The 26,315-nt window shown below is 42.1% G+C and overlaps 3 protein-coding genes across 7 annotated transcripts in view; 2 read left to right on the top strand and 1 right to left on the bottom strand.

Moving 5' to 3' along the window:
* LOC307025227 (kunitz-type serine protease inhibitor B6-like) overlaps positions 1–25,690 on the top strand; it is a 41,162-nt gene extending 15,472 nt beyond the window's left edge. The window contains exons 1-3 of one of the 2 annotated variants that reach the window (XM_079659854.1): positions 24,658–24,888; positions 25,112–25,214; positions 25,360–25,690. In XM_079659854.1, coding sequence (XP_079515980.1) covers positions 24,799–24,888; positions 25,112–25,214; positions 25,360–25,562 — 396 coding nt within the window. In that variant the 5' untranslated portion in view covers positions 24,658–24,798 and the 3' untranslated portion in view covers positions 25,563–25,690. Of the gene's footprint in view, positions 1–24,657; positions 24,889–25,111; positions 25,215–25,359 lie in introns of those variants that run through there. The other variant, XM_079659855.1, reaches the window with a different exon arrangement.
* On the top strand, positions 9,476–15,510 carry LOC307024637 (uncharacterized protein). 3 transcript variants are annotated; one of them, XM_079658951.1, is made up of 8 exons: positions 9,476–9,973; positions 10,750–13,376; positions 13,545–13,629; positions 13,797–13,928; positions 14,015–14,124; positions 14,212–14,333; positions 14,479–14,553; positions 14,849–15,510. In XM_079658951.1, exons 1-2 carry the CDS (start codon positions 9,800–9,802, stop codon positions 12,370–12,372), a joined length of 1,797 nt encoding a protein of 598 aa, XP_079515077.1. In that variant the 5' UTR covers positions 9,476–9,799; the 3' UTR covers positions 12,373–13,376; positions 13,545–13,629; positions 13,797–13,928; positions 14,015–14,124; positions 14,212–14,333; positions 14,479–14,553; positions 14,849–15,510. The 3 variants fall into 3 exon arrangements, with proteins under 3 accessions (XP_079515077.1, XP_079515078.1, XP_079515076.1); XM_079658952.1 differs by having other exon boundaries at positions 10,750–13,629; positions 14,015–14,119; XM_079658950.1 differs by having other exon boundaries at positions 10,750–13,629.
* LOC307024783 (uncharacterized protein) lies at positions 18,167–20,669 on the bottom strand. 2 transcript variants are annotated; one of them, XM_079659180.1, is made up of 4 exons: positions 20,512–20,669; positions 19,326–19,557; positions 18,978–19,157; positions 18,167–18,317 (listed from the first exon to the last, which is right to left on the bottom strand). In XM_079659180.1, exons 1-4 carry the CDS (start codon positions 20,593–20,595, stop codon positions 18,283–18,285), a joined length of 531 nt encoding a protein of 176 aa, XP_079515306.1. In that variant the 5' UTR covers positions 20,596–20,669; the 3' UTR covers positions 18,167–18,282. The 2 variants fall into 2 exon arrangements, with proteins under 2 accessions (XP_079515306.1, XP_079515307.1); XM_079659181.1 differs by having other exon boundaries at positions 18,167–18,314.
* Positions 25,691–26,315: the final 625 nt, after the last annotated feature.

Here is a 26,315-nt window from a genome sequence, read left to right as displayed (position 1 = left end):
TGTTGGAGCTAAAAAACCTTTCAACAGGTGCTTTGACTGAATCTCGAAAATAAGGAGAGTACAAGCACTTGCAAAATGCATTTCTTGTTAAAGCGTTGATGCATGTCAATTCCTTCTCCAGAATTGAGTACAACTTGGACTTTCTATCCAAATGAAACATACCGACAGACGTGAAACAAGATTGATGATATCATTGTACACCCCGTGGGCTCATTGTGTCCAGAAAAACTAATGTTGCTAAGAAACAAATTGTAAACAAAGCTACTTACAGACATGAGTCAAAGTTAGTAACTATAGGTTACTTACGTAACCCCAGTTCTCAGAGTAACATGAAGTGAGATGTCTCACTATGGGATGCGCCTCAACGCGTATGCAAATGCTATGACGCAACGCGTATGCAAACGCTATGACGCAGCGTCATTCAAAATAAGCACCTCTTCTCGCTTCGCCTTAGCAAGAAGGGCCGCCTGGTGAGACATTTCACTTCATGTTACTCTGAGAACTGGGGTTACGTAAGTAACCTATAGTTCTCATTCATAACACTCCGTTCGATGTCTCACTATGGGATATTGAAACTCCCGTATTGCTAGACATGCTTATCTCAAAAATCACCAAAACAACCAGAACTTAACAGGTAGAACCCTGTCTCAACACGGGGCCCAGCACTGCGCGGGCCACACTTGGAGCAGAGACATCTAGCCTGTAAAAGCGGACAAAAGTGAGCGGTGAGGACCAGCTCGCTGCTGGACAAATGTCTTGGATGGAAACACCCTTGAACAAAGCCCAGGATGTAGCCAGTCCACGAGTAGAATGAGCACGCATGCCCGTTGGTGCCTGCAAACCCTGACTCGTATAAGCCAGAGCAATCGCTTCCACAATCCAGTGGGAGAGTCGTTGCCTGGTAACGGGCTTGCCCTTCTGTATCAGAGCCAGGGGTCTACCGCGGCTCGGCCGTAACGCACCCACAGCTGACTCACAACCATTGGATGTAGAGTCCAGTCTGCATATAGTGGTGCACCTCTGGACAGCAGATCTGCCCCGAGGTTCATCACTCCTGGTACGTGCGTCACTCTCAGAGAGAGGAGACGTCCGCAGCTCCATAAGATCAGTTTGCGTGCCAGCATGTGTAACTGGAGAGAACACAAACCCCCTTGGTGGTTTATATACGATATTGTTTTCGTGCTGTCTGTCCTAACGAGGACATGATGTCCTCTGAGAAAAGGCAGAAAGCGTTTTAGGGTGAGGAACACCGCTAAAAGCTCCAGATAATTTATGTATGACCGTTGGAGGTCTCTGCTCCAGAGACCCCTCTGCTCCAGAGACCCCTCACAGGTCGACCTTCGTATATACCCCCCCAGCCCGTCAGACATGACCGCGATAGGACAGCACACATAGGCACGCCCCGTACTAGAAAAGTCGGGTGTAGCCAGTGGCGCAGTGCCATTACGCATTTCATAGTGACCATCACTTTCCACGCGCCATGACGCGCGGGGTCCAGTCTGAGGGCAGCTACCCAGCGCTGAAACTCACTCATATTTAAGCGTCCCAGTTGTACCACCAGGATGGCTGATGCCATGAGCCCCAGTAACCGCAGACATGATCTGAAGAGAACATATTTGCGTAGCCGGAAATGAGCGAGGCAAGCTCTGAAGGCTTTTCACTCTTTCTGCTGACAGGCGGGCTGTAAAAGGAACCGAATTCAGGTGTAGGCCCAGGAAGAGTACAATCTGGGCTGGGGACAACATGCTCTTTTCTGTGTTTATTACGAAACCCAGATCGAGCAGGTGTTTTACGAGGACATTCGTCTGCGTAGTAGCCTCTTGCTCCGACTGTGCGAGAAGCAGCCAGTCGTCCAGATAAGTTGTCAGGCGAATACCCTGTTGTCTTAACGGGGCTATCGCGGCTTCCATACACCGTACAAACACTCGCGGGCTGAGAGACAGACCGAAGGGAAGGACTCTGTACTCGTAACAGACACCCTGAAAGGCGAATCTCAGATATTTCCTGTGTGGGTAATATACTAGGATGTGGAAATACGCATCTTTCAGGTCGACTGATGTGAACCAGTCGTTTTGGCGCAAGAGACGCAACAGAGATGTGTGAGTGAGCATTCTGAATTTGTATCTTTTGAGATATTTGTTCAGAGCTCTCAAATCTAGTATAGGCCGAATTCCGTTCTCTCCCCGTTTGGGAACAAGGAAATACTTGGAATAAAAGCCGCTTTGACTCTGTTCGGCGGGTATTATCGATATAGCCTTCTTTTCTAGTAGCGAGAAAATCTCTTGCTCCAGAATATGGGCCGACTCTCCCCGGGCTTGTGAATACAGAATGCCAGAGAAGCGAGGGGGGGTGACAGCGAATTGTAGCCTGTAGCCCTGTGTTACTGTCTTGAAAACCCAAGCAGAATCTGTGAGCATCTTCCACTTTTCGCTTCTTAAAGCGAGCGGAGATGTCACATCTCTGTCGTCTGCCCTCTGTGTCTTTATTTGTTGTGTTATGGGGCCCTCTAGTGTCTGAACACGGTGGTACCCCAGGTTGACAACCCCGGCCGACACTGCGCATGCGCGTGGCGGTGGTGCCTTCACAATCCCGTCTAATGTCCGCCTTTTGGTGGGCTGCCACCAGCGGTTCCATGGGCGGCATGCGGAGCAGGCCGAGCCTCTCCATACCGTCACAGTCCAGGGAGGAGGCACCCTGGATTGGGGCCTTGTTGCTGAAAGGGCGGTCTCTCCACGAGACCGACACCTCGTCCAGCATCTCCGGAAAGACTGGAAAGAGCTGCCTCTTCGTCCTCGCTGCTTGGGGCAATTGCTTCCCCTCGTAGTGAGATCTGGAGGTCTCCTTGGCCACTTCAGGCCATGGGATGTCCAGCCTGGACGCAGCGCGTTGACACACGGCCTGCAAGTCCATACTTAGGCAGGGCGAAGCTGGTGTGCTTTCGCCCGGGAGAGTGGACATCGCTCCCGGCTTTGCAGCCTGAGCCGATGAAACGAAGATGTCATCCTCGTGCTCATCCGAGTCGGACAGGAGGAACTCAGAGGCATCCTCTTCTTCCTCCATATAGTCCAACTCCAGGACATCCTCCGCGGGTGGAACCATGGTGAGGTCCAGTTGGGAGCCCCAGCTTGACACAGCGCGGGGCTCCGCTCTCGCGGCTCTTGCCGCCACCGGACCCCAGCCTGACACGGCGCGGGGCTCAGGTTCAGCGGCTGTTGCTATTATTGAGCCCCAGCCTGACACAGCGCGGGGCTCAATCTCTGCGGCGGACGCCACCATGTCTTGATTGCCGGCCGGCGAATCAGCGGACATGAGGGGGTCTTGTCGCGACAAGCTAGCTTGGCGTGCTAGCCATCGGCGGAGGCTCTTAATGGTGAAGCGGGCACAATGCCCGCACGAGCCGGGGTTATCGATAGCCTCCTGGGTGTGTTCCAGCCCGAGGCAGGATGAGCATACCTGGTGTGAGTCTGTGCCTGAGATCTTAAACCCGCAGCCGCATAGCCGTGCCTCCGAGTCCCTGACTCCTCTGGTGTGAGGGAGAGAAGGGTCCATCTTTGTTCGCCGGGGTGTCGGCGTGGAGTGGACACGCTAGTAACAGTTACGTTACTGAGAAAAAAATCCAACCTTGTCGTTAATCCGAAAGGAAAAAGCGACGGTGTAGATTTTATTCTTTAAAGAATATTAACTGGTGTGTTAATACCTTTTGTTTTTATCTCCGTCTCCTCTGGTGTGAGAGAGAAAAGAGAACGTCGGTGTCGGTGTGGAGGGAAGAAAAGCTAGCAACAGGTATGTTACTAGCTTGAAGAAAAAATCAAACCTTACCGTAATTTCGAAAGAAAGAAACGGCGAGGCAGATTACAATATTAACTGGTCTGTTAATATTGTTCAGTCTTCTTGCAAAGCAAAAAAGTAACCGGCAAGCGCCCGTCGACCAAATGTTAGCTTTGGGTTCAGTCTTTGGACCGTTAAGCTAGCCCGGCTACTGATAATTCGAGATGTGCTCTGAAGCGAGAAGAGGTGTTTGAATGACGCTGCATCGTAACGCAAGCTACTTATAGGGTGGGTGGATTCCCTGACATAGACGTCAAGATCACCAGCCAATCAGGATTGGCGTAATGAGATTGATGCTTCTGTTTGCATACGCGTTGAGGCGCATCCCATAGTGAGACATCGAACGGATTGTTATGAATGAGAACTGTTGCACTTCCAGGTACAGATGTGGCTGTGTTTGAATACACAGGCTGCCGTCCACATTGACAGGGTCACACTGGCTTTTAAAGACACCATGTCAGTATTACAAACACCCAGAATCGTAGTATCTGAGAAGACAGGTTCCGGATCGGTGCAGGATGCAGCAGCACATGCAGAGAACCACAAAAAGTCTGTCAGGAAACTTGTGGAGATTCTGGTTTCCCGCAACTTCAGAAAAGCAAAGATCAACAGTGATTTTGGAAATACAGAGACCACCACTGAGCTCCTGTTCAAAAAAATGTGGGCTGCAGTGGAAGGAACAGATTTCAAAATCACCTCTGACACTTTTATACACCACGACAAGGCCGTTCACAAGGACCTGTGCAAGAAGTGGGGCAAGTAGTGCTGGTCGCATTGTGTCTAGAAAGACCAGATGTGATAGACTATATCAGGGGTCGGCAACTGGTGGACCGCGGTCCGGACCCGGACCCAGACGCCGACCTATAAGGACCCGGAGCTATAATCAATACATTAATAGGAGATTTTTCAGCGCCTCCCGCTTTTTTAACGCTGATTTGGGTGACTTGTGTAATTCGTGGAGAACCGAAGAGTTTTCATTTGGGGGCGGGGGGCGGGGGGGGGAGTCCGTCCGTCAGCCCGACTTCTTCAAAAAAAAGAAGAAGAAATCTAGACTGCAAAAATAATTAAACAAGCGAGTACCTGTTTTTCCTGGCCAAGGACAGGTTCCTTGAACACAACACGAGCGTAACGTGGCTTCACGTGGTATATGTCTCGTCTGAAATGAGTGCTAACGAAGAGCACCAACGCCGCTCCAGCTCTTCAAATATTGCAGTACCCATAAGGAGCCATGCCGCAGTGTTTACGTGGCTGTGTCTTTAGTTGTAAGCACAGTGGTGATCTGTTGTTATCAGCATCTGGTTAGCTTGCTATGCTAACGAATTTAAAGAGCTTTTCTACAACCAGGTGGAAGAGAGCTCTCTTCTGAGAGGCTCAAATAACCTCAGCTCAGTGAGGTTCAGGCACACCTTGATATGATCATTAGGACCCGAGCACGGAGCGCTAGGACCCAATGGCGTCCTAGCACGAAGTGCAAGGAACCTATTGTTATTGGAGGAATTCTTCTTATTTTTCTGCTGGCGTTTCCAGTATTTGAGATCTTTAGGATGCTTCAAAAGTTGTATAATTTTGCACGGATTCCAGAATCGGTGAAAACTACAATATTCTGGACTCAATGTTTTCAAATTGTCCAGCATGCTCTCTAGCGCCACCTATGGCCATTTCCATTTTTGGAAAGATGTACAAAGTCGCACCGTAACTCCGAATGACCTGAAATTTTGCACACTTATTCGGGTGGACCTGCTCTACATATAATCTCATTGAACCCCTAAGCTTCGCCTACTTTACTTTTTTTTAAATTAGGATAATTTCAAAAACAGTTAAATATTCACTAACATTTAAAAAAAAGATTTCAACACCAAACTCAGTATACAGCATCGCTGGAGAGTCAGACACATCATCGTAGGAAATGAGCATGTTCAGTCGATAAATGTGGCCGTCATTACTCTAAACTTGCAAAAAAGCGGGACTTAGATAGAAATGCTCATAACTCATCAACAATGTACCAAAAAAACACACATTTTGGTGGTAGGGTTCAGTTTGTATTGGGGAATATGCACAACAAGTAATTTTCATTTTGGACAATAGGGGGCGCCAATAACATGACAAATGTATAACTCAGGAACTGAGGGACGAAATACATTTTTTTTTTTTTAGACATACTTTGGGGATGAATATCAACTTATATTTAAAGTGTCACAACGAATGACAAATGTGGGCGCGGCCTGTACTTTTTTTTTTATGACGATGTGCTAAAATGTGCTTCAGAATGCAAAACTTGGGAGACACGTCAAAGCCCACAACCTTTGCGAGAATGTAAAAAAACCCCGCAATTTTTCAAAAAACTGCTCACTAGCGCCCCCTATTGTGTGGTAGTCACATATTTTCTCAGAACTTCACGAATTTTGGCACTGACATTTCCCATGGATTTTCGGACATATTTGTAAATAGCTTTTATTTGTCCCGCCCCCAGGAAGTCAGCCATTTTGAAAAATGTGTGTTTTTCATGCATTTTAAGCACATTTTTGCGAACTCCTCCTAGGGGAAGGATCGGAAAAATTCCAATCCAGCATAAGTTCAGACCCTATCCAATATGATGCTAAATTGAGAAGAAAATGTTTGATAGCTCAATCGTGGAGGTCGAAAGCTAACAGCGAATACACAATTTTTGACGATTTACATGTCGCAAATTACTCCAAACTATTCGCATATAGTTTTTCCGATATTCACAAAATGCTGTATACACATTGCTCTTATGATTGCGGACATATTTCAAATTGCCTTCCATTAGCCCCTCCCCCGAGAAAGTCGGCCATTTTGAAATATGTGCGTTTTTCATGCATTTTAAGGACATTTCTGCAAACTCCTCCTAGGGGAATGATCGGAAAAATTCCAATCCACGACAAGTTCAGCCCATATCCAATGTGATACTAAATTGCGAAGGAATAATCGATCGCTCAAATGATGAGCTCGTAAGCGAACGGAGAATGTTCAATTTTTGACGATTTACATGTCAAGAATTACTACAAACTACTCGCATAGTTTTTCCGATATTCACGAAACGCTGTATACACATTGCGATTATAATTTCACACATATTTCAAATTGCTTTTCATTAGCCACGCCCCCAGAAAGTCAGCCATTTTGAAAGATTTGCGTTTTTAATGCATTTTAAGCACATTCTTGCGAACTCCTCATAGGGACATTTTGGAAAAAAAATCCTATCCAGGACAAATTCAGCCCATAGCCAATGTGATGCTAAATTGCGAAGAAAATAGTTGCTAGCTCAATTGGGGAGGTCGTAAGCTAACAGTGAATAAACCATTTTTGACGATTTACACGCCTAAAATGTCTCCAAATTAATCCAGCTACTCGCATATAGGTTTTCCAATATTCAGGAAAAGCAGTATACACATTGCTCTTATGAATCTGGACATATTTCAAATTGTTTTCCATTAGCCCCGCCCCCAAAAAACTCGGCAATTTTCAAATATGTGCGTTTCTCATGCATCTTAAGCACATTTTTGCAAACTCCTCCTAGGGCAGGGGTCGGCAACCCGCGGCCCACGGGCCGCATGCGGCCCTTTAAGCCCTCTGCTCTGGCTCCCTTGAGTTTAGACAAAAATAAGAAGGAAATAAAATAAAAGTATTTGTAGGACTATTTATATTTTGTTGCACGGTTGAAAATGTTTTGTATCTTGTATTTTGAGGTGATACTGTGACACATAAATAAAAAACTAAAAGGTTTTAATTAGATCAACTAAAATATGCGTCACATACTGCTACAGTCCCGCGCGAGCGCCTTTTCTTGGAAGCACTCGCGCGGGGACCCCCGGCTTGATGAGCGAACTATGGATAAATCAAAGAAAAGTACCGGAGGAACACAGGATTTAATTCTGTGTGGACAGTTATATGCTTTCACAGCAAACGATGCTGGTTTACCGGTACGTTTGATATGTAGAGAGAAGTTGTCAACGGTGCTGCAGCCTTTACGTATCGAGGAACAACAAGGGAGAGGAAGACAGCTGAAAATCTTCAGTCATAATTCAATGGGGTATGTAATTTATTTCAGAAAACACTTTTTGTTATATTCCATGGAATGCTCTTAACGTCCCGATAGCAATGAATATATTAAATGCTTTGACAATAAATACATACAAAAATTAATCTCTGGAAGCCGTAGAGCTGTAAAAAGCACGACCAATCATTTTAGCCGACCCGGCTAAAATAACTGGATGGCCTGCCTGCCTGTCAGCCTTCCATCTGTGCACAAACGTATCTTGTGGCCTCATTGATGATGCGCGTTCGTGTGTGTTGGAGGAAGGAATCTGTAAGAAAGTCTGAAGGAAGAGGCCTATTTTTTCCTGTTGTGTATTTTCAAATTCTAGCGCACACAAGCTGGTTTCTCCATTCTTACCTACCCTACCTTTAACTCGTTTTCGGATGCAGCTATATGTTTTATTTATTTCAAAGTGGGCCCATTTTAATAATATTTTTTTTTCCTTCAAATGTGCAGAGGACTCCCCAAGTGCTGTGTTTAATTTATTTTAAAGTAGGCCTGTGTATTATTTGTAATTCTCCTTATAGGAGTTATTTGTTTCTTATTAGAGGTTAACAGTTTTATATAATGTAATAAATAGCCTAATAAATGAAAAAAAACTGTAGTTTTTGTCTGATATAACAATAAATACAACTTAGCTATCAAGCTATGAAATATGTTTTGCGGCTCCAGACAAAAAATGTTTGGGGAAAAACGAGCAAAATGGCTTTTTTGGTCAAAGAGGTTGCAGACCCCTGTCCTAGGGAAATGTTTGGAAAAATTCCAATCCAGGACAAATTAAGCGCATGTCCAATGTCATGCTACATTGAGATGGAATAGTCCTTCGCTCAAACGGGGAGCTCGTAGGCTAACGGAGAATGTACAATTTTTGACCATTTATATGTCAGATAACCTACTGACACCTGCCTGTCTGCCTGCCACATCAACGCACGCACGCACACACACACACACACACACACACACACACACACACACACACACACACACACACACACACACACACACACACACACACACACACGCGTCACACACAGCTCCTAAAGCATATACTAAATATCAGGGTACAGGGTACAGGGTACTAAATCAGTGTATCCTCGGTTACGGCTTCTCCAGACAGCCTCCTCGATAATCGATCCTCGACGAGCCTTTAGAGAAATTTGTTTTCCTTCGAGAAGGCGCGCCGACATCCGTTTAGGACCTGGGTTATGGCTAGAAAGGATCCGTCTAGTGTAAATATGACGTCACGTTCTCGTTGTAACTCTCGCTGTAATCGGAGCGGCTCGGAAACACATCTACAGCAGTACAATGATGCAACATACACATTAATGCAGCAGCAATATTAATAGAGAAACATCAGACTTAATAGTAAAACACTGCAAGGGAACATTGTATTGCACCAGGAGCTATCTTGGGACTTTTACTGCGACAACGTTGACTTGCCTGTGAATAAAAAATAAACCATAGTGTTGGTGATCTACTGTGTTGTCATTCTTCTTTGAACACCAACAAGACCGCTAACACCCTATTTCAATAATCACACTCCCTGTCATTGACATAATTAATAGATAGTTTTGCTTCTCACCAGGGGTGGACTGGCCATCTGGCATACCGGGCATCGTCCCGGTGGGCCGTTGACCCAATGTGGGCCGGTCCGCAATGTTTTTTTTTTCTTTTCATTTTTTTCCCTCTAAATTCCCTCCAATTGGGCCGGCCAATTGGCTACAGAGGGCTAGCAGTGTGTTGCCAGCATCGACACATATTATTGGTCTATTGTTTGTCATTGTCAATCAATCATGAGCTGATAAGCTCAGAGAGCCCTGACAGTGCTGTCAATCACAACACAAACCAGGGTGGGGCGGGACCTCATGGCATGGGTGGGAGTCGCGGGACGGGCTGCCTGCTGCTGAGCTGAAAATGGATAAGCAGAAGAAACGCCCGGGTGGTGCTGAAAAACTGCGACTTAAAAAGCTGAAGTCTCTGGAGGTGGAGGCTGCTAAATATTCTAAATTGACGGACCTATTTGATGCCGTGGTCACCGCCCCAGCAGGTGCTTCTGCGCCGGGAGACGAGCGAGTGGAGGCATACATCGTAAGTAATGTTAGCCTGGGCTGGCTAGGCTACATTTTTGAGACATGTCCAAAAAAAAAGTAGAAAACGTTTTTACATTGAATGTGATGTGACCTAATTAACTGCATAGTCCTACTTGTGACAACATATTAGCCCAGAGTTGAAGGGCTGTGAATGTTGGTAGTTGTGGTTGATTTTGTTTAAATATGCCGAATTGTGATATTATGGGTTTTTATTGTTCAGATGATTTAGCTAGGCTAGCTAAGAGCTGCTAACGTCAGCGGTTTCTTGTAGCCATAGCAACAGTAAACGTTCACATGGACCAACGAGCTGTAAGTAGAGATGAAGCTGCAGAATCAAGCTGTATTGTAAATACAGATGAGATACTTTGAATTTTAGCAAAAAATATAAGTAAACCTATAGGAAATAATTAGATTAATTTGCAATATTTGCCATTGAATTTATTGTAATCTTTCAATTCATTTATTGTTTACTGAGGTGATAACTATTTCATAATTTGTGTGTAACTTTAATTTCTTTGTATTTGTGTTACTTTTACTGTAGTTTTCAAATGGCTGTGTATAGTGCTGTCTTGAGCATTTTCAGGTATTGTCACAAAGATCTGACTTTTTTGCATTGGAAAACACTAAGTGTCATAATGAAAACATGGCAAAGCCACTAGTGTTGTTACGCTCGCGAACGTTTCGTTCAATATGAACTAATCTTTTATCTTGTACATTATTCTGTAGTTTTGAGTTATTTCCCCATCTAATGATAAATGCTTTCCCTATGTCCAGCCCAGACAGGTTCAGGGCAAGTCCAGCTGGTCAGTTCAGGGAGAGAGCCAGACCAATTCAGGCAGCCCAAAGACTGCACCACCTGAGAGGGAAAAGGCTGTAGAGAGTGAGGAGTATGTCAGCCCAAAGACAGGATCACCTGAGAGGGAAAAGGCTGGAGAGAGTGAGGAGTGTGTCAGCCCAAATACAGGATCACCTGAGAGGGAAACAGCTGTTGAGAGCTATGAGTGTGCCAGTCAAATAACAGATTTGTTTTCACAACCTGATCAGAGAAATCTCCAGTCATTTTTAAATGACCATCCTCAGCAAAAAAGTAGCAATCCAGTGGTGCAGAAAGTGTTCTGTAGCAGAGACGGCACCATTAGAAGGTGGCTGACATACTGTCCAGAGCGTCACATGCTGTATTGTTTCATCTGCATGGCATTCGGTAAGAGAACTGATAGCAGTCTGTTCATCAGTGGAATGTCAGATTGGAGGCATATACACCAGCGCACAGAGGAGCATGAGAGAAGCAGTGGACACAGAAACTGTGCTGAAGCTTACCTCTTGAAATCCGCCAGTGCTGATATCAGCAGTGTGTTTGGTGGCAGTCAGATGTCGGCGCACAGAGAGCAGGTCAGAAAGAGACGGCAGGTTTTGGAGCGCATCATAGATGTCTTCAAGGTTCTTGGGAAGAGGGGGCTTGCATACAGGAGGTCAGAAAATGAGGCAGCATATACTCTGGAAGACCACACAGTTGATCATAATAATTTCTTGGAACTCATACTTCTACTGGGGAAGTATGATTTCTGTTTAAAAGAGCACCTGGACAGCTGCATTGAGAACAGCAAAAAGTTGCATTTGTCTGGTGGCACGAGAGGCAGAGGCTCCCTTGTAACTTTACTCTCCAAAACCACAGTCAACTCAATGATAGATGCAATTCACCATCTGATTCAAGAAAACATCTCCAGTGATATCAAGAAAGCAGGAATGTTTTCAGTGCAGCTGGACACAACACAGGACATCACCTCTCAGGATCAATGCTCTATAATTATGAGGTATGTTAGTGATGTTGTTCATGAGAGGCTTGTTGCAGTGCTGAAGTGCAGTTCATCCACTGGACAGGCCTTTGTCAACATGCTGTCAGAAGTTCTGGACAAAATGGGCCTCAGCAAGACCATGTGCATTGGAAATGCGACTGATGGGGCATCAAACATGCAAGGCCAATACAAAGGATTCTCCTCACTATTGTCTGCACAATCTCCAAACCAGGTGCATGTATGGTGCTACGCACATGTACTAAATCTGGTGCTTGCAAACACAACCCAGATTGTTATTGAGAGTGGGTCCCTGTTTGCGCTCCTCAATGGCATTGCGGTATTCATCAAAGAGTCATATAAAAGGATGAATGTGTGGGAAGAGTCAGGCCGAAACAAGAGACGTAGACGCCTTGCTCCTATTGGCGAGACACGCTGGTGGGCCAAGCATGAGGCCCTGAAGAAGGTGTTTGGCTTCTTTGGAAAACCGGAAGATGGTCTGTACGTTGATGTGCTGTTGACATTATCAGCTATACAGAAACAGGCAACAGTGAAACCATGTATCTGTGTCATGGCCAGAGGATATGCAGTCATTGCTCAAGTATGAGACGATCTTGACGGCTCAAATCTTCCTCCGCATATTTGAACATACCTCTCCATTGTCTAAATACCTTCAGACGGCAGGATTGGACATCCTCTCTGCTCACAGAATGGTGGCATCGACACAGGATACGCTGAAAAGCTTGGGAAGAGATTTTGAATCTGTAAAAAAAGCAGCAGACACATTTGTCAACTGGACAAACACAGAAATCCAAGAGAGAGATGACACGGACATTGAAGTGGAGGCCACACTGCCACAAAAGAGGAGGAGGATGAAGAAAGTCTTGCCTGGAGAGATGGCTCAGGATGAGACCCTGGATGATGCAGAAAAATCCTATGAGGTGAATGTGCATAACCGGATCATGGACACAGCAATTGAAGCCATTCATAGGCGCTTTTTAACACACGGCAATCTATATGCTGACTTGGCATGTCTGGATCCCAGAAACTTCCCTCAGCTCTGCACCAGTGCTCTTCCCCAGTCTGCCCTTCAAGACTTAAGCAAGTGCTTGCAAGGATTTGACAGCAGGGCAACCAAGGAAAATATGCAGGCCGAGTTGAAAAGCTTTGCACTCCAGTGGAACAGGCTGAAGGCATCCCCATTGGCAGAGTACAAAGCAAGAACAGTAGAAGATGGATCAGGTGGTGAGGAGGACAACACAGAAGAGGTTGAGATAACTCCCATAAGCTGTTGCTCCTGCAAAGAATGCCCTCTGTGCTGCTACCAGATACTTCGCCGTTTCAACATGCTAACAGATGCATACCCTGTCCTAGGCCTTGCTTATAAATACCTGCTTACATTATCCCTCACACAGGTGGCTTGTGAGCGCACATTTTCAATTTTGAAGTTTATTAAAAACAGACTCAGAAGCACCCTCTCATCTGATAAATTGGAGGCATTTATGTTGATGGCCACAGAGAAAGACATCCTCATGTCCTTGGACTCTGACTCTGTGATAGACAGACTTGCAGAGAAGAGTGAGCTGCTTAAAAAGCTGCTCCACTGATAAGGCGAGAAATATTTAATATTATTGTTATTATCACACATCACACATTATGGATGTAGTAATTCATTATTTGTCATTTTAATGATGATTTTCAGAAGTTGTATTGTGCTTATGTGTTGATCCTTAATGCTGTGATCATGTACACTAAATTATCAATTATTCTCCATTACAGGTTGTTCTGATATATTTGAGGAGTCGTTCTCCCTCTGTTCTATATGTGGACTTGTTCTCTCATTTAGGACCACTGTTAGAATTTGGTAAGTTTATCATGTATTTTTTAATGTTGTATAAATTCATACTTCATAATTTTAAAAAAGTTTTGAAAGAAACGCACATCCCAAAAGTTTTCAACTCTAGGTGCAGGACAGAGGAAAATATTTAATTTATTTTTTCAGACTTAATAATGTATCCAATTCCCTCTCAGGTTGACCACTTGACATGTGAGAGCTTGAGGAGTTGTTCCCCCTCCGTCCATGTTCGAGGACTTGCTCTCTCTCTGCCTCCACTCTCTACCTTCACTGCACCAAAGTTTGGCTGTTGAGTCTCCTCTAGTATGGTGAGTTTATCATTTTTTATGTTTTATGAAATCATACTTAATTTGTGATGATTAGAGACTTAATAATGTATCCGATTCCCTCTCAGGTTGACCACTTGACATGTGAGAGCTTGAGGAGTTGTTCCCCCTCCGTCCATTTTCAAGGATTCGCTCCCTTACCACTTCACCACTTTTTGAGAAGTCTATGATTTGTTGAGTATGTCATGTGTCTTATAATGTTATATGAATTCATACTTGATTTGTGATGATGAGAGACTTAATAATGTTTCCATGTCTCTTTTAGGTGGACCACCCTATATATGAGAGCCTAAGGAGTTGTTTTCCCTCTGTCCCCTTTTGAGGACCTGCTTTGTCTCCTCCATCATTCACTGGGCCACTTTTAAGTTCCTGAGCTTATTTCATGTGGTGAGAGGAATGCAATATGTGTATGTTTAAAGGTTATGTTTAAAGGTTTATGTGAAGAAACATACTATATGTGCGATAAAATGACAATTGGTAATTCATAAATATCTCTTTATATTCTCTGCTACCATTATCTCCTGTCAAACAGGTTTTCCTGACCTGCTAGAAGTTCTTCTATGATGCTTGAGTCATCCATCATATCTGAGAGCTTCGTCTTGACTTTGTGAGTTTATTATGCAACTTGTTTTGTCTCAGATTGAAACAAAAGGTTTGATTATGATTATTTCCTGGCTGAAGATTTTCATTTTGATGGTTTTAATTTCAAACATCTGCATATCTTTTAAGTTCAATTAACAGTTATGCAGGTAGGCCTTAGGGCTCTTTTGAGACTTAAGTCATCCTTCATGACAGATACATTTGTTGACTAAGTGTCACTACGTCACAAAAAGGCTACATGGCTACATATATTTGTCAGTACACAGATACTGAGTACAAGTTCTGTTTGCTGTTTCTTTCAGGTCACGAATTTGGTGAGGAGTGGAGCTGGTTGGCTGCGGACGAGGAAGTATAGAGCAATACATACTTGTGCACATACACGTATATGAGAATGCATATCTATTCAGACCTGTAACCCATGTCTTAGACTTTTCACACAGCTACAGTATATATATATATTTTTTTCCAATTCTCTATTTATGGTTTCATAATTAGTGAGTGAGTGAGTTTCAGCTCTAATGCTGCTACTGTCTGTAATATGTTTCTATTTAGATTATTTGTCAGGATATTTTTTTGTTATTATTGTCCGAGTCTGGTTTTAACTAATACTGGGCTTACACCAAAAGATTTTCACAGTCACAGACTAAACACTGAAAGGGTAGCATAAGGGTTATTCCCGTTAGTCTCGTCCCACCCCTAGTCATGACATAACTTCTGTTGTGATTTGACACTATAATGAATAAAGATTGATTGATATAGCTGTCCATTTTAGTCCTTGAGTTCATAGTTAAGTGCTTTATTTGTTAACTGCTATCAAGGAATATGACTCTCCTTTGTAGTATGCATGAGAGAAGATGCCGCAAGTTTAGTGGACTTCTATGTAGTGTCCGCTGAAAATGTAGTGGGCTGGTCTGGACAGAAAATGCCAGGGCTGAATTTTTGTCCCAGTCCACCCCTGCTTCTCACCATCATTTGCTGTGGCCAACTGATGTTAACGATCGTAACTGAAAGGCTGCCTGCCAAACGTAAACATTCAGCCACGTGACATTCAGCCAAACTCTCACGAGAGTTTTACACAAGACGGATCCTTTCTAGCCATAACCGAGGACCTGGGAGTCTGGGACGCGAAAATTAGAGAAATGACAAACGGCTCTTTTCCGAGGATTCGCTCGCGTCTGCTTGACGTCGGGACGACCGGCTGCCCTCCACAACAGGCGCACGGACGCGGGGGCCCGCTCATCACTGCGCGCACAAGTGCGACCGCAGTTTTAATTATAGTTATTAATGAGACTAAATAAAAAACAGGTATAAAATACTATATGACAGTAACAAAAAAGTTGTTAAAAATAACAACGAGTTTAAAAGGAGAGTGATTTGTAAAATATCGAAAAAAATAAAAATCTGCTTACAGTTCTTTTTCATATGGGTGTTGAAAGATGAATCCATAGATCTCTTAATTTTGCTCTCAAAGTGCACCAGATTGATGCCGTCAACTTCAATATTTAAAAAAAATCTTCCCTGGGGAGCATGCCCCCGGACCCTCCTAGAGGAGGTTAGGTCCCCCACACCCACTTAAATCATGTTCACATGGATAGGATACTAAATACATTTGCATACATCTTGTGTCCATATCTTTCTGTTTTGGTGGTCATGCCACAACTGTGCACGTTTATGCATACGTGAGTCATCATGGTGAGATCTCTGGATTAAGAGGTTGCTTTTTCTTTGCACAACATGAAAGAAAGGCGAAATGAATGGGCAGTGATTTTAGTTTTTTTAAGCAGAGGTTGAGTTCAATCATTTGTACGGCCCTCGGAGGATGTTGTAAAAATTGAAAGGAAAAAGGTTCCCCACCCCTGCTGTAAATAATAAAAACCCTTGATTTATAACTTAACATCTCTGTCTCCTATTTATCTGAATATATTATAAAGAATAGTCAGTTAATTGAAGCATTATAGCACAGGCCTTTGTCAGATTGTATATTACGCTGTTTTTTCTGCTTCGAATAGTTCTCTCTTTTTTCACCATACCTGTGTTTGCACCACTGTAACCAATGAGCACCTGCATGTGTGTATGAGAATGGCCCTGACTCCATTTCAGCCCAGATTTACAAACTCCTGGCAGGACAAGCTCGAGCTCCATTCTCGCACTGAATTTAAAAAAAGTGAGTGAGGGAATGGAATATAAGAGGGAAAGAAAGAGAAACTTTAAAACTGTTCAATTGTTATGATGTGTAAAGACTGATATTGTTCTATAATCGTCTGAAACTGTTAAGTCATGATGTGAAACGGTTAACAAAGAAAAAGGGAGACTCAAGCTGCTGCTACACTTTATTTGATTTATCTAAAATTAAACACTTTTAAGATGCACATATTTTCAAAAGCTATTTTATTTATTTTCTCTATTTTATTTTTAAATGCAGCCCGAGAGGAACATTACACATATCCACAGTATTTACTGTATATCTGTATAGTTTGATGTTAATTGACAATAAATATTGTTGTTTATGAATTGTACTTTCTTTATTTGATTGGCAGTCAGTTGTTGATTACATGCAGACGTTGATAAAGCTACAGGCTACTTCAATACATATCACACTAATTCATGAAGCAAGTTAGACATGTTGATGTTCCGGACCTTTGCATGGGGAGATTTTCTCTAACTGGACCTTGTTGCATTTTAGTTGAATACCCCTGGACTATATTGTCTCCACTTTCAAAAACCGCCTCATGAAACCACCAAAGAAGGGAAGCACCATCTCCAGGTTTTGCTCTTCAGTGGCCAAAGACTTCTCCAAGAACTGCACTCCAGATTTCAGATCTCAGGGGAGAATTTTCTTTTGAAAAGCAGTGCGGAGACCAGTGGCCTAAATGTTTGCCACCTTATTGTGTGAATTGATTCAACTAATGTTCAATACAAGTGTTGACATTTATATTTCAGCCTATCTCTCTTATGCCTTTTTAGAGCTGTAAATAAATTAAGCTAAAGTATTTCTCAAAGGTATTTTGTTGGGAAACAGAAGATCTGTATATTGAGAATTGCAGCAGTACTTTTGTATTTAACTAATACCTGTTATAATATTAAAGTAACAGTCATCACTTAGTGTTCAGGTCGTTAACTAAGGCATGATCGTAAAACTTGGTTGGATCACTCAATTCATTTTTACCTAACCAATATCTGAGTCCTTTTCATCCAATATTATGATTTCATTGCGAAAATGCAATCTAAAAATAACAACCAAACAAAAAATATGTTTGAAAAGTTATAATATGACAGTTTTAGATTACATTTTCAATTCAAATAGTTCTACATTGGCAGATTTCTAATGTCAGTGTTCATGTCTCCTATTCACAGTGAGCATCTTGCAGTTAAAGTAAAACAATACAAAACATTAAAAGTGCTATAGCATGGGCATATATGGTTGTGTATAATTGTTTACAATGAGTACTTTATACAGTATATTGAATTAAGGAGATTTAACTATTGTAAGAAGATATTCTTCCATTGGGGCTTTACCAATTTAAGTTTTAGGAGATTTCATTACCTCCACCCTTAAGTTTTGACTGGATATTCAGCCATATTAATTTGAGTTATAAACAAAGAACATACACAAAACATAATTAGTAAGCAAACATTTGTTTTAATTGTGATTTTTTTTAATACAAGTTTACATGTTCTGAGTGCAGAAGCGTTCTTCCTCTCACTTGCTTCCAGTTGGTCCGAGTCAAAAATGAGTTTAACAGTCCAGACATATTGCCGTTGGGAGCTCTGCTGTGAAAAGGAAAAAATATATTAAGCATATTTTGCTATCTACAAATATCTGGGGGACCATATTGAACATATATGGCAGCCCTGCTATGCATCTTTAAGCTTCACAGTACATCTTTATTTTATGATAATAATTAAATATGTGATAATATGCAACATTTCTGGGTACCTCTTCACAAACCTCGAGAGAAAACGACAATCTAAAAAATGATATCCAATGTATTCAGTTCAGTCAGACAACTCATGTGTTCTTAATATGTTTATTATAGCAGCATATAGTTTGAGTTTTTGAGCTAGGCTCGGGCCTCATCACTCCACAGATTTACAAAGAACATGAGTGATGATTAGATAACTATCCCCCGAGCCTACAGGTTGTAGCTGGGGTGGTGGTGGGTCAGGCAAGCAGCAGCAACATTAAACACAGCAGCAGGAGCATGAACGCAGCAATAGCAAGTGAACACAGCAGTAGCCGCAGCAGCATAGCGAGGTAGAGGCAGGAAGACCTGGCAGCTTAAATAGAGCGGCATGTTTAGGAGAATGTGTTTGGTTGGTTGTAAGAGGGACGAGGTGCGTCACGTGTTAATGTATCATTGGTGCTCGAGTTGACTGCCTGAACTAGCTCGCAGGCTTCGCCCCATATATGTTTTGTATCTCACTCCTCACCTTCAGAGTGACAGCTATGCATACACTCTGTGTAATTTACAAAGTTGTTCAGGTTGCCCCCACACCCTCCATAGATGAAGATCTCGCAGTTCATTGAGGAGGAATTGTAGAAGTGTCTTTCGATTATCGCCAAACATATCGCTTCGGGTTCACCGGTCGCTGGGTCTTTCTTACAGTCCTCTACAAGAAGAGAGAGATGCAGGAAGAAGCACAGAGCGAGGAAGACACATATTAGTAACTCGACTCTAACATCAGTATCATGATCTCTCTTCCATTTAGTACACATTTTCATTGCTCACTGCAACAAATACAATGGTATACAGATAAACAATTGAGTTGATCTCTTACCTGTAGCATTGAACGGAGGGAGAGTTGGCAGAGTTGCTTTAACGCCCTCCATAGTAACATTATGCTCCAGATGAACCTCCATAGTAACATTATGCTCCAGATGAACCTCCATAATAACATTATGCTCCACAGGAACCTCCACAGTAGCATTATGCTCCACAGGAACCTCCATAGTAGCATTATGCTCCACAGGAACCTCCACAGTAGCAAGAGGCTGCACAGGAGCATCCACCTGTATCACAGCCACAGACAGACTTAGCCAGACAAGACATTTAAAAACCCTTATAGATGAAAAACATAACATTCAGTGGAACCTGCTTCAAGATTGCCTCTAATTCGTTCTCCAATTTGATTAGCAGCATCACAAATATGTCATTTCACTGATGCTATGTATCAACATAAAACAACAAAGCCAAACCTCAAGGGACAGTTAAAAAAGAAAGAAAGAATGATTGAAAATCCTCTATGGACAGATGTTAAGTTAACCTCCTGGGACCCAGCCCATTGAAAATGTCCACTGTAGTGGACATTTGCAGGAAAGATGCAGGAAAGATGCAGGAGGCTCCATGAGCGCACAGATACAGACAGAGAGACAGATAGGGACGAGCTGGAAAGACATGGCCCTCTGTGGGCCAAGAGTAGCACGTATGTCTTGTTGTTGTTTTTATTTTAAGTGGAGCCATGAAAAATGAGAATTGCCTCAGGAATGCCAGCTTTTTTTCTACGGGCATGGTCAAATGGAGACCACATCCATACAACTAGTCAAGATGACCCTACAGCCCGTGCCGACTGGAGTCAATGAGGTACTTTTCCCACTACATTGACTACAAAGTCTTTGAAGATCTGGAAGGATTCACCAAAAACCAAACTAGTTTTTTAGTGACCAAATAAACATCAATGTTCAGATCAATTACTTATTCATGTTTTAAATAAAGGTGAATGTATTATTGTATTAATATCACTCTATAACCATAATACGTTACATAGTCTATCTGTTAATTTTGGCTGTCTTTCAAACTAATATGGACCTGACGTCCTCTACAGTGGACATACTGTAACATTCTAAAATAAAATAAAAAAAGTCTAAATTGCAAGATGTTTTTTTAACCCTAAATAGGTAGGAAATCACAAAAAAAAGGAAATTGAAAGACACTTTTTTTCCCTCGGGTCCCAGGAGGCCACTCACCTGATCCATATCAACAGGGACACCCTGGAGAGTCCAGGTCCATCCCAGCAGCAGCACAGAAATCAGAATCATTGCTTTCTCCATCTTAACAATATGTTGTGTTAGCCTGTGTGTAAAATGTCTGAATCAAAGGCAATACATCTATCTTGTTTCCTCTCTGTTTCTTATACCCTCATTTCCGCCCAAATAAGGCATTGATGTGTAACTTGTTTGTTTTGTGGTTACCCCGCATGTCCTTATTTGACTCCTTCAGGAAGTTCAGCCCAACCTTTGACTTGGCTGTACACATAACATTAGACTAATGAGTCAGACGAAAGAGTAGCTAATCAGTAACATATCAATTATTGTTAATCCTGCATGATTGTGTCTTATTGTACCTCAAAGCTATCACAGTATCAGGTTTTCACTGAATATCATTGCCAAACAAATTCATGGTAACAATATCTTCACGATAGCTGTAGAAAATGTGGATAAATAAACAGCTCTAAGTTGAATGTGTGAACATTTTATGGAATTCATTCCAAAGAACCCTGTTGTTGAGAGTGAGATGCGGTGGCCGACTCGTGCAAACACGCTAAAAACGGCCCAAATCACTTCGATTAGGAGAAACCTGCTGCAATTTAAAAACCATGTAAATGTAAAAAAACACAAATGACCAAAATACATCCAAATGAGGACTTATTTACTAACTTAACAACACGTGCAGTATTAAGAAGACATTTTCAATTACAAAAAGCTGCAAATAAAAAAGAAACTGATAACACAACAGATACAGTACAGGGACACACACAAAAAGTGAAACACACATCTGGGACCGGAGCGCATGATGACTTTTGGGGATTATAAAGTTGGCCAACTGTCAATGTTGGCAGACAAAGTCTATTTTGTAATAAATGGAAGTGTTTTGTTATTATATCTGAAGTGAATAGGTTAGCTACGCTAGCTAGCTAGCTCACAGCAGATCTGCAAAGATATCAGAAAGAACTAGAGAATGCAATTCCTGAAGAAATTGCTAGTGGGAATGCTTTATGCTTAAAATCTGACGCTAAACTGCTATGTTGAAATGTAATGTGTAAGAACAAAAGTGAATAATTTAGATTGAAATGATACATGAACACTGGGGGCTTGAATGTCTGATGATAGAAGAAAAGAAAGTGAAAAGGCTTGGAATATCAGCAGAATACTTGAACTGCAAACTTTTAAACTAACTTGATGGTGAATGATCTGTCGCCATGCCAACGGCATTTGATTACATCCCATAATATGCTTAGATGCGTTGATGGCTGCATTGTTACCAAACCTGTGAAGTTTTGGGCTGTTTGGAGTATTTTCACTGAAGTTATGAGAAAACCGTGTTTCAAGGCGAGCATTGTGTTGCCATGGCAACGGCATTTGAAGAAATCTCAAAACTGTCCCGTAGATGTCTTCACGGCTGGACTGTTAGCACACTTGTGAAGTTAGAGCACTTTTTTATCATTTGCATAGGAGTTATAGCGACATCATGTTTTATGGCGAGGGAAGCGTTTCCATGGAAACGGCATATGGTTAGATCTCAGATTTGGTTTAGAACTGTTGAGGCATGGACCGGTGATTTACAAGTGAAGATTGGGGGACGATTGGACCGTGTCCATTGAACTTATAGCGACATCATGTTTTATGGCGAGGGACGCGTTTCCATGGAAACGGCATATGGTTAGATCTCAGATTTGGCGTAGAGCTGTTGAGGCATGGACCGGTGATATACAAGTGAAGATTGGGGGACGATCGGACCGTGTCGATGGGACTTACAGCCACATCGTGTTTCATGGCGAGTAGTCCGTCGCCATGGCAACAGCATTTGATGACACCCCATACTACGCTTAGATGCGTTGATGGCTGCATCGTTACCAAACCTGTGAAGTTCTGGGCTGTTTGGAGTATATTCTAGACCCTCCAGAAAAACGCGATCCTGCGATCGCAGAATTTACCGCATAATCAGCAAAATGGCGCAGATTTTTAAAAGGCCGCATATTTATCAAAAGGCCGCATAATCCCCGCATTTTTCCACACAAAATTGAGAAAAAAAAAAGTTAACTCGTCTTGACGTGAAGTAGTGACGATGATGACGTGACGTCATCAGCTCGCACATCACAGAAGGTAAACAACACCGTAGAGTGAACGTGTGGAACTCACAAGACGAACATTTCTGCTAAAGACTGGGCAAAGCAGTACCCCGATGTCTTTCACTATTCTGCACCCCGTGCAACTTTGTGTTGGAGCATAGGCCCTACGTCTGAGAGAAAGTCGACGGTGACGACCCACTTTGATTCATTCAAACATTCGAAAATGCTTTCTGCTGCTGCGGACAAGAAAGCCAAACAACTCACGTTCACCGAGGCATCAACCTCCAAAACCCTTTTGAGGGCTACAAGAAACGAAGTGAGTAGCCTACAAGATTGAAGCTGGTCAGATAACGAACGAGTAAATGAAAACAGAATGAGGCGGAGAAGTGTGTGTGAGAGAGAGGGAGTGTGATTAAAATAGCCCCATTGCTTTTACAATAAATAAACAGTGAATGTGTTTAATTGAATAGGAAAGGGGTTTAACGTTAGTGGCAGGTTGTGTGTGAGAGAGAATAAATAAGACAGCCCAATATTTAAAAAAAATCTATTATTTTTCGCAACTTTCTGCATATTTCACAACTTCCCGCAATTTCAACGCATAAAATCACATAAAACCCCCGCATGTTTAATCGCATAATCAAGGATTTTAGCCCGCATAATCAAGGATTTTTGCCCGCGTTTTTCTGGAGGGTCTAATATTCACTGAAGTTATGAGAAAACCGTGTTTCAAGGCGAGCATTGTGTTGACATGGCAACGGCATTTGAAAAAATCTCAAAACTGTCCCGTAGATGTCTTCAAGGCTGGACTGTTAGCACACTGCTATCTGAAGTCTGCTGCTCTGAGCATGTCAGTTGGAGTGATGACATCATCGTGTTCCATTGCACAGGTGTTTATAGTTGAGCTAACAAGGTGCCCAGACTTCAAAGGCTTCACTGTTCTGAATGAGAGATGAACCTCTTACATGTGAACGTTTTGTGGAAGAACCGTAACAGATATCTGTGAAATTTCAAAACATGAAGCATGTCAATGAAGTTGAGTATCTGAAGTATAATTTTTGTGTACTTTCGGGTTAATAATGTGGCCTTTTTGGCAGTTTAACTAAAGGTGTGCGGCTGCTGCTGTGAGGAAATATCTGCCTTAAATTACAATGGGCTTTAATGGAGACATGTTGAATGTTTTTGTCATTTCATGCCCTCAAGAGGCACTTTGTTTAATTATTTTTTGCTTAATTATTTGTCATTTTTCAAGCTACGAGATGTTTTCCTACGTTTATCATGAAAAATTATGTCTCAAGAATGTAGGGTTTGGGAATTATGGCAGTTTTAAAAAGAAATATGAATGCGAATTTCAAGCTGTCCTCCACTCTAGCTGTGACATCACACACTCTAGTTAATGTTAAAATCTGAAGAAAACCTCTAAAACAAGGTCTGAACAATGTTTAATATCTCTAAAAGTAAGAATCAGATTTAAAAGTTGTTTTACACGAATAATGCCAGAAAGATGTGTATCATGATTTTAAAGTTGGAATGAGGTGTCTGAGTGAAAGTATGAATGAACAGTTAGTAGTTGAATTGCATGAAGATTTGTTGAAGTCTGAAGATTTTCTCCATTGACTTCAATGTTAAAAATGTGATGTATTATGGGATGTATCTCTGGAATTATGAAAGTTATGAATGAGAAAAGTAATAGCCATCGATTTCCGACCAAGCTGAACGTTTTGATGTTTGAACGGAGTTTCTGCGATGTTCAATGCGGGAGGAGAAGAGGGCCAAAATACGAGCGGAATAATAAACTTTTCGTCCGTAGAATAACAGTTTAGTAAAAGCATTCCAACTAACTAATGCGATCAAATTGTTAAAACAAGCCAATAAAAAGTAGGTGCGTTTCCAGTGACAGTGATAGTTGGCTAACTGGGTGGCCTCAAAAACACATTTTCCTTGAAACATTCTGTTGACATTACCAGTGAAAAACAAATGATTAGATATTTGATGTCCGAAGTCCAGTGTCAATGTGTGTAGTTGCTCAACCAGGCCATTACACAATAGGTTGATGTTTTACTCACGTATTTATTTTTCCATTAGTCATTGGTCAATGCACTGCCTGGGCTGAAATAAGGAGAATAAGAATACAAGGGGGCTTTATTTCCATAAATTCTACAAGAGACAGCTGGACATAAATACAGACATGAATGAGAACAAAACAATTGTGTTTTCTGTGCTACTGCTGCTGCTGGGGTGCACGTGGACCGTCCAGGCAGACGTTGATGAGGATGAGGTGACTGGCTGACCTCTTACTAAACATCATGTTGGTTACATTTCTGTGGAATATTGTATGGCTGTTGGTTCTTTATATTAATGATCTGCTGTGCAAACATAGGATATGTTTATAACGTGTTTTACCCTTATCTTAAAACATGTTTAATTGAATGTTTAGTGGAATATTTGTATAAAAGTTTTCAAATGTCTTGTCTGACTGTCTGTCTTTGGCTCGGAAACAGGCGGAGAAACCTGTGAATCCGGTGGATCCTGCAAACGTGGAAGACTTCAATCTAACTCTGCTCTTTTCAAGTATACCCAAGAGATCCTTGTTCAATGCAACAGGTAAGAGATTAATTTACTTAGCCCGGTACACTTGATGTGCAGTGATGCTAACTGAGTGCTTGATCTTAGATTAGAGATCCTGAATCTGATGTTAAAGTACTAACTAATGTTGTCTTCCCCTCCCTGTTCTCTCTCTCTCCTGCAGAGGACTGTACAAAAGCACCAGAGGCAGGTCCTTGTAGGGCACACGTTAAAAAGTACTTCTACAACCACTCCTCAATGAACTGTGAGATCTTCATCTATGGCGGATGTCTGGGCAACCTGAACAACTTTGAAGAAAAGGCAAAGTGTATGGAGAGCTGTCACACTGCAGAAGATGAGGATGACACAAAAAAGGGGTCTGATTAATTGTCCCATGTTGCTTTGAAAACACACACCAATTTAGACTACAGCTGCCAAGTGTTAAACACTGTGTGAATGTTATCTGTCTCAGCTTTTGGACTGTCTGTATCACGATAATAAAGTTTAACATTTTACTTGTGCTGTTTTCTGTTTATTAAGTATATTTATTTATTCAACCTGGATCAGTAACAGCATTAAAATGCTTTACAAAATAGTATTTAATCAGGGAACGGCCTGAATCAATAAACATATTTGGCATTGCTATAAAGAAACAGTGTGGCAGCCTATCAGAAGACCATTTAAAAAAAATGGTCAAGAATGGTCCTTCTTCATGAAACAAACCAAACAACAAATGTGTCCTTCACAAGTAGGGCTTCATATGTTTAAACACATGAATACACATCAATGTAAGGGAATCAAACATGAAAAGGTGTGTAACGGTAAACTTTCTTCAATCATGTGTGTGATGAGTGGAAGCAGGAAGCAAGGTGTCCCTAATTGTAGCTGCAATAAAACATAAAACTTTACAACTGTATACAGCTGCTGCTACAGACAGTACATATTGTAACCATACAATATAATGTGAAATGCTCAAATATCAGTATAAACACAATATACAGTATGAGAACATGTTATATACAGCTTGATCTGATTACACCACACATCAGGAGTAACAAGTCTTTCAAAAAGTCCTTTCCGTGACATAAGGCTATATGAATACAAATAACTTTACTTGACCGTACCTTACACTCTGTCTAT

Source organism: Notothenia rossii (genome assembly GCF_949606895.1).
Source record: "Notothenia rossii genome assembly, chromosome: 11".
Lineage (NCBI taxonomy): Eukaryota > Metazoa > Chordata > Actinopteri > Perciformes > Nototheniidae > Notothenia > Notothenia rossii.
The sequence above is the reverse complement of the archived record's forward strand: the minus strand, read 5'-3'. Positions and strand labels throughout refer to the sequence as shown.

Coding starts and splice junctions, on each gene's coding strand:
- LOC307024637 (XM_079658951.1), top strand. CDS start 9,800: ATGGATAAGCAGAAGAAACGCCCGGGTGGTGCTGAAAAACTGCGACTT. Junction 9,974..10,749: donor AGCGAGTGGAGGCATACATC/GTAAGTAATGTT, acceptor CCCTATGTCCAG/CCCAGACAGGTTCAGGGCAA.
- LOC307024783 (XM_079659180.1), bottom strand. CDS start 20,595: ATGGAGAAAGCAATGATTCTGATTTCTGTGCTGCTGCTGGGATGGACC. Junction 19,558..20,511: donor TCCCTGTTGATATGGATCAG/GTGAGTGGCCTC, acceptor GCTGTGATACAG/GTGGATGCTCCTGTGCAGCC. Junction 18,318..18,977: donor GCATAGCTGTCACTCTGAAG/GTGAGGAGTGAG, acceptor TCCTTTTCACAG/CAGAGCTCCCAACGGCAATA.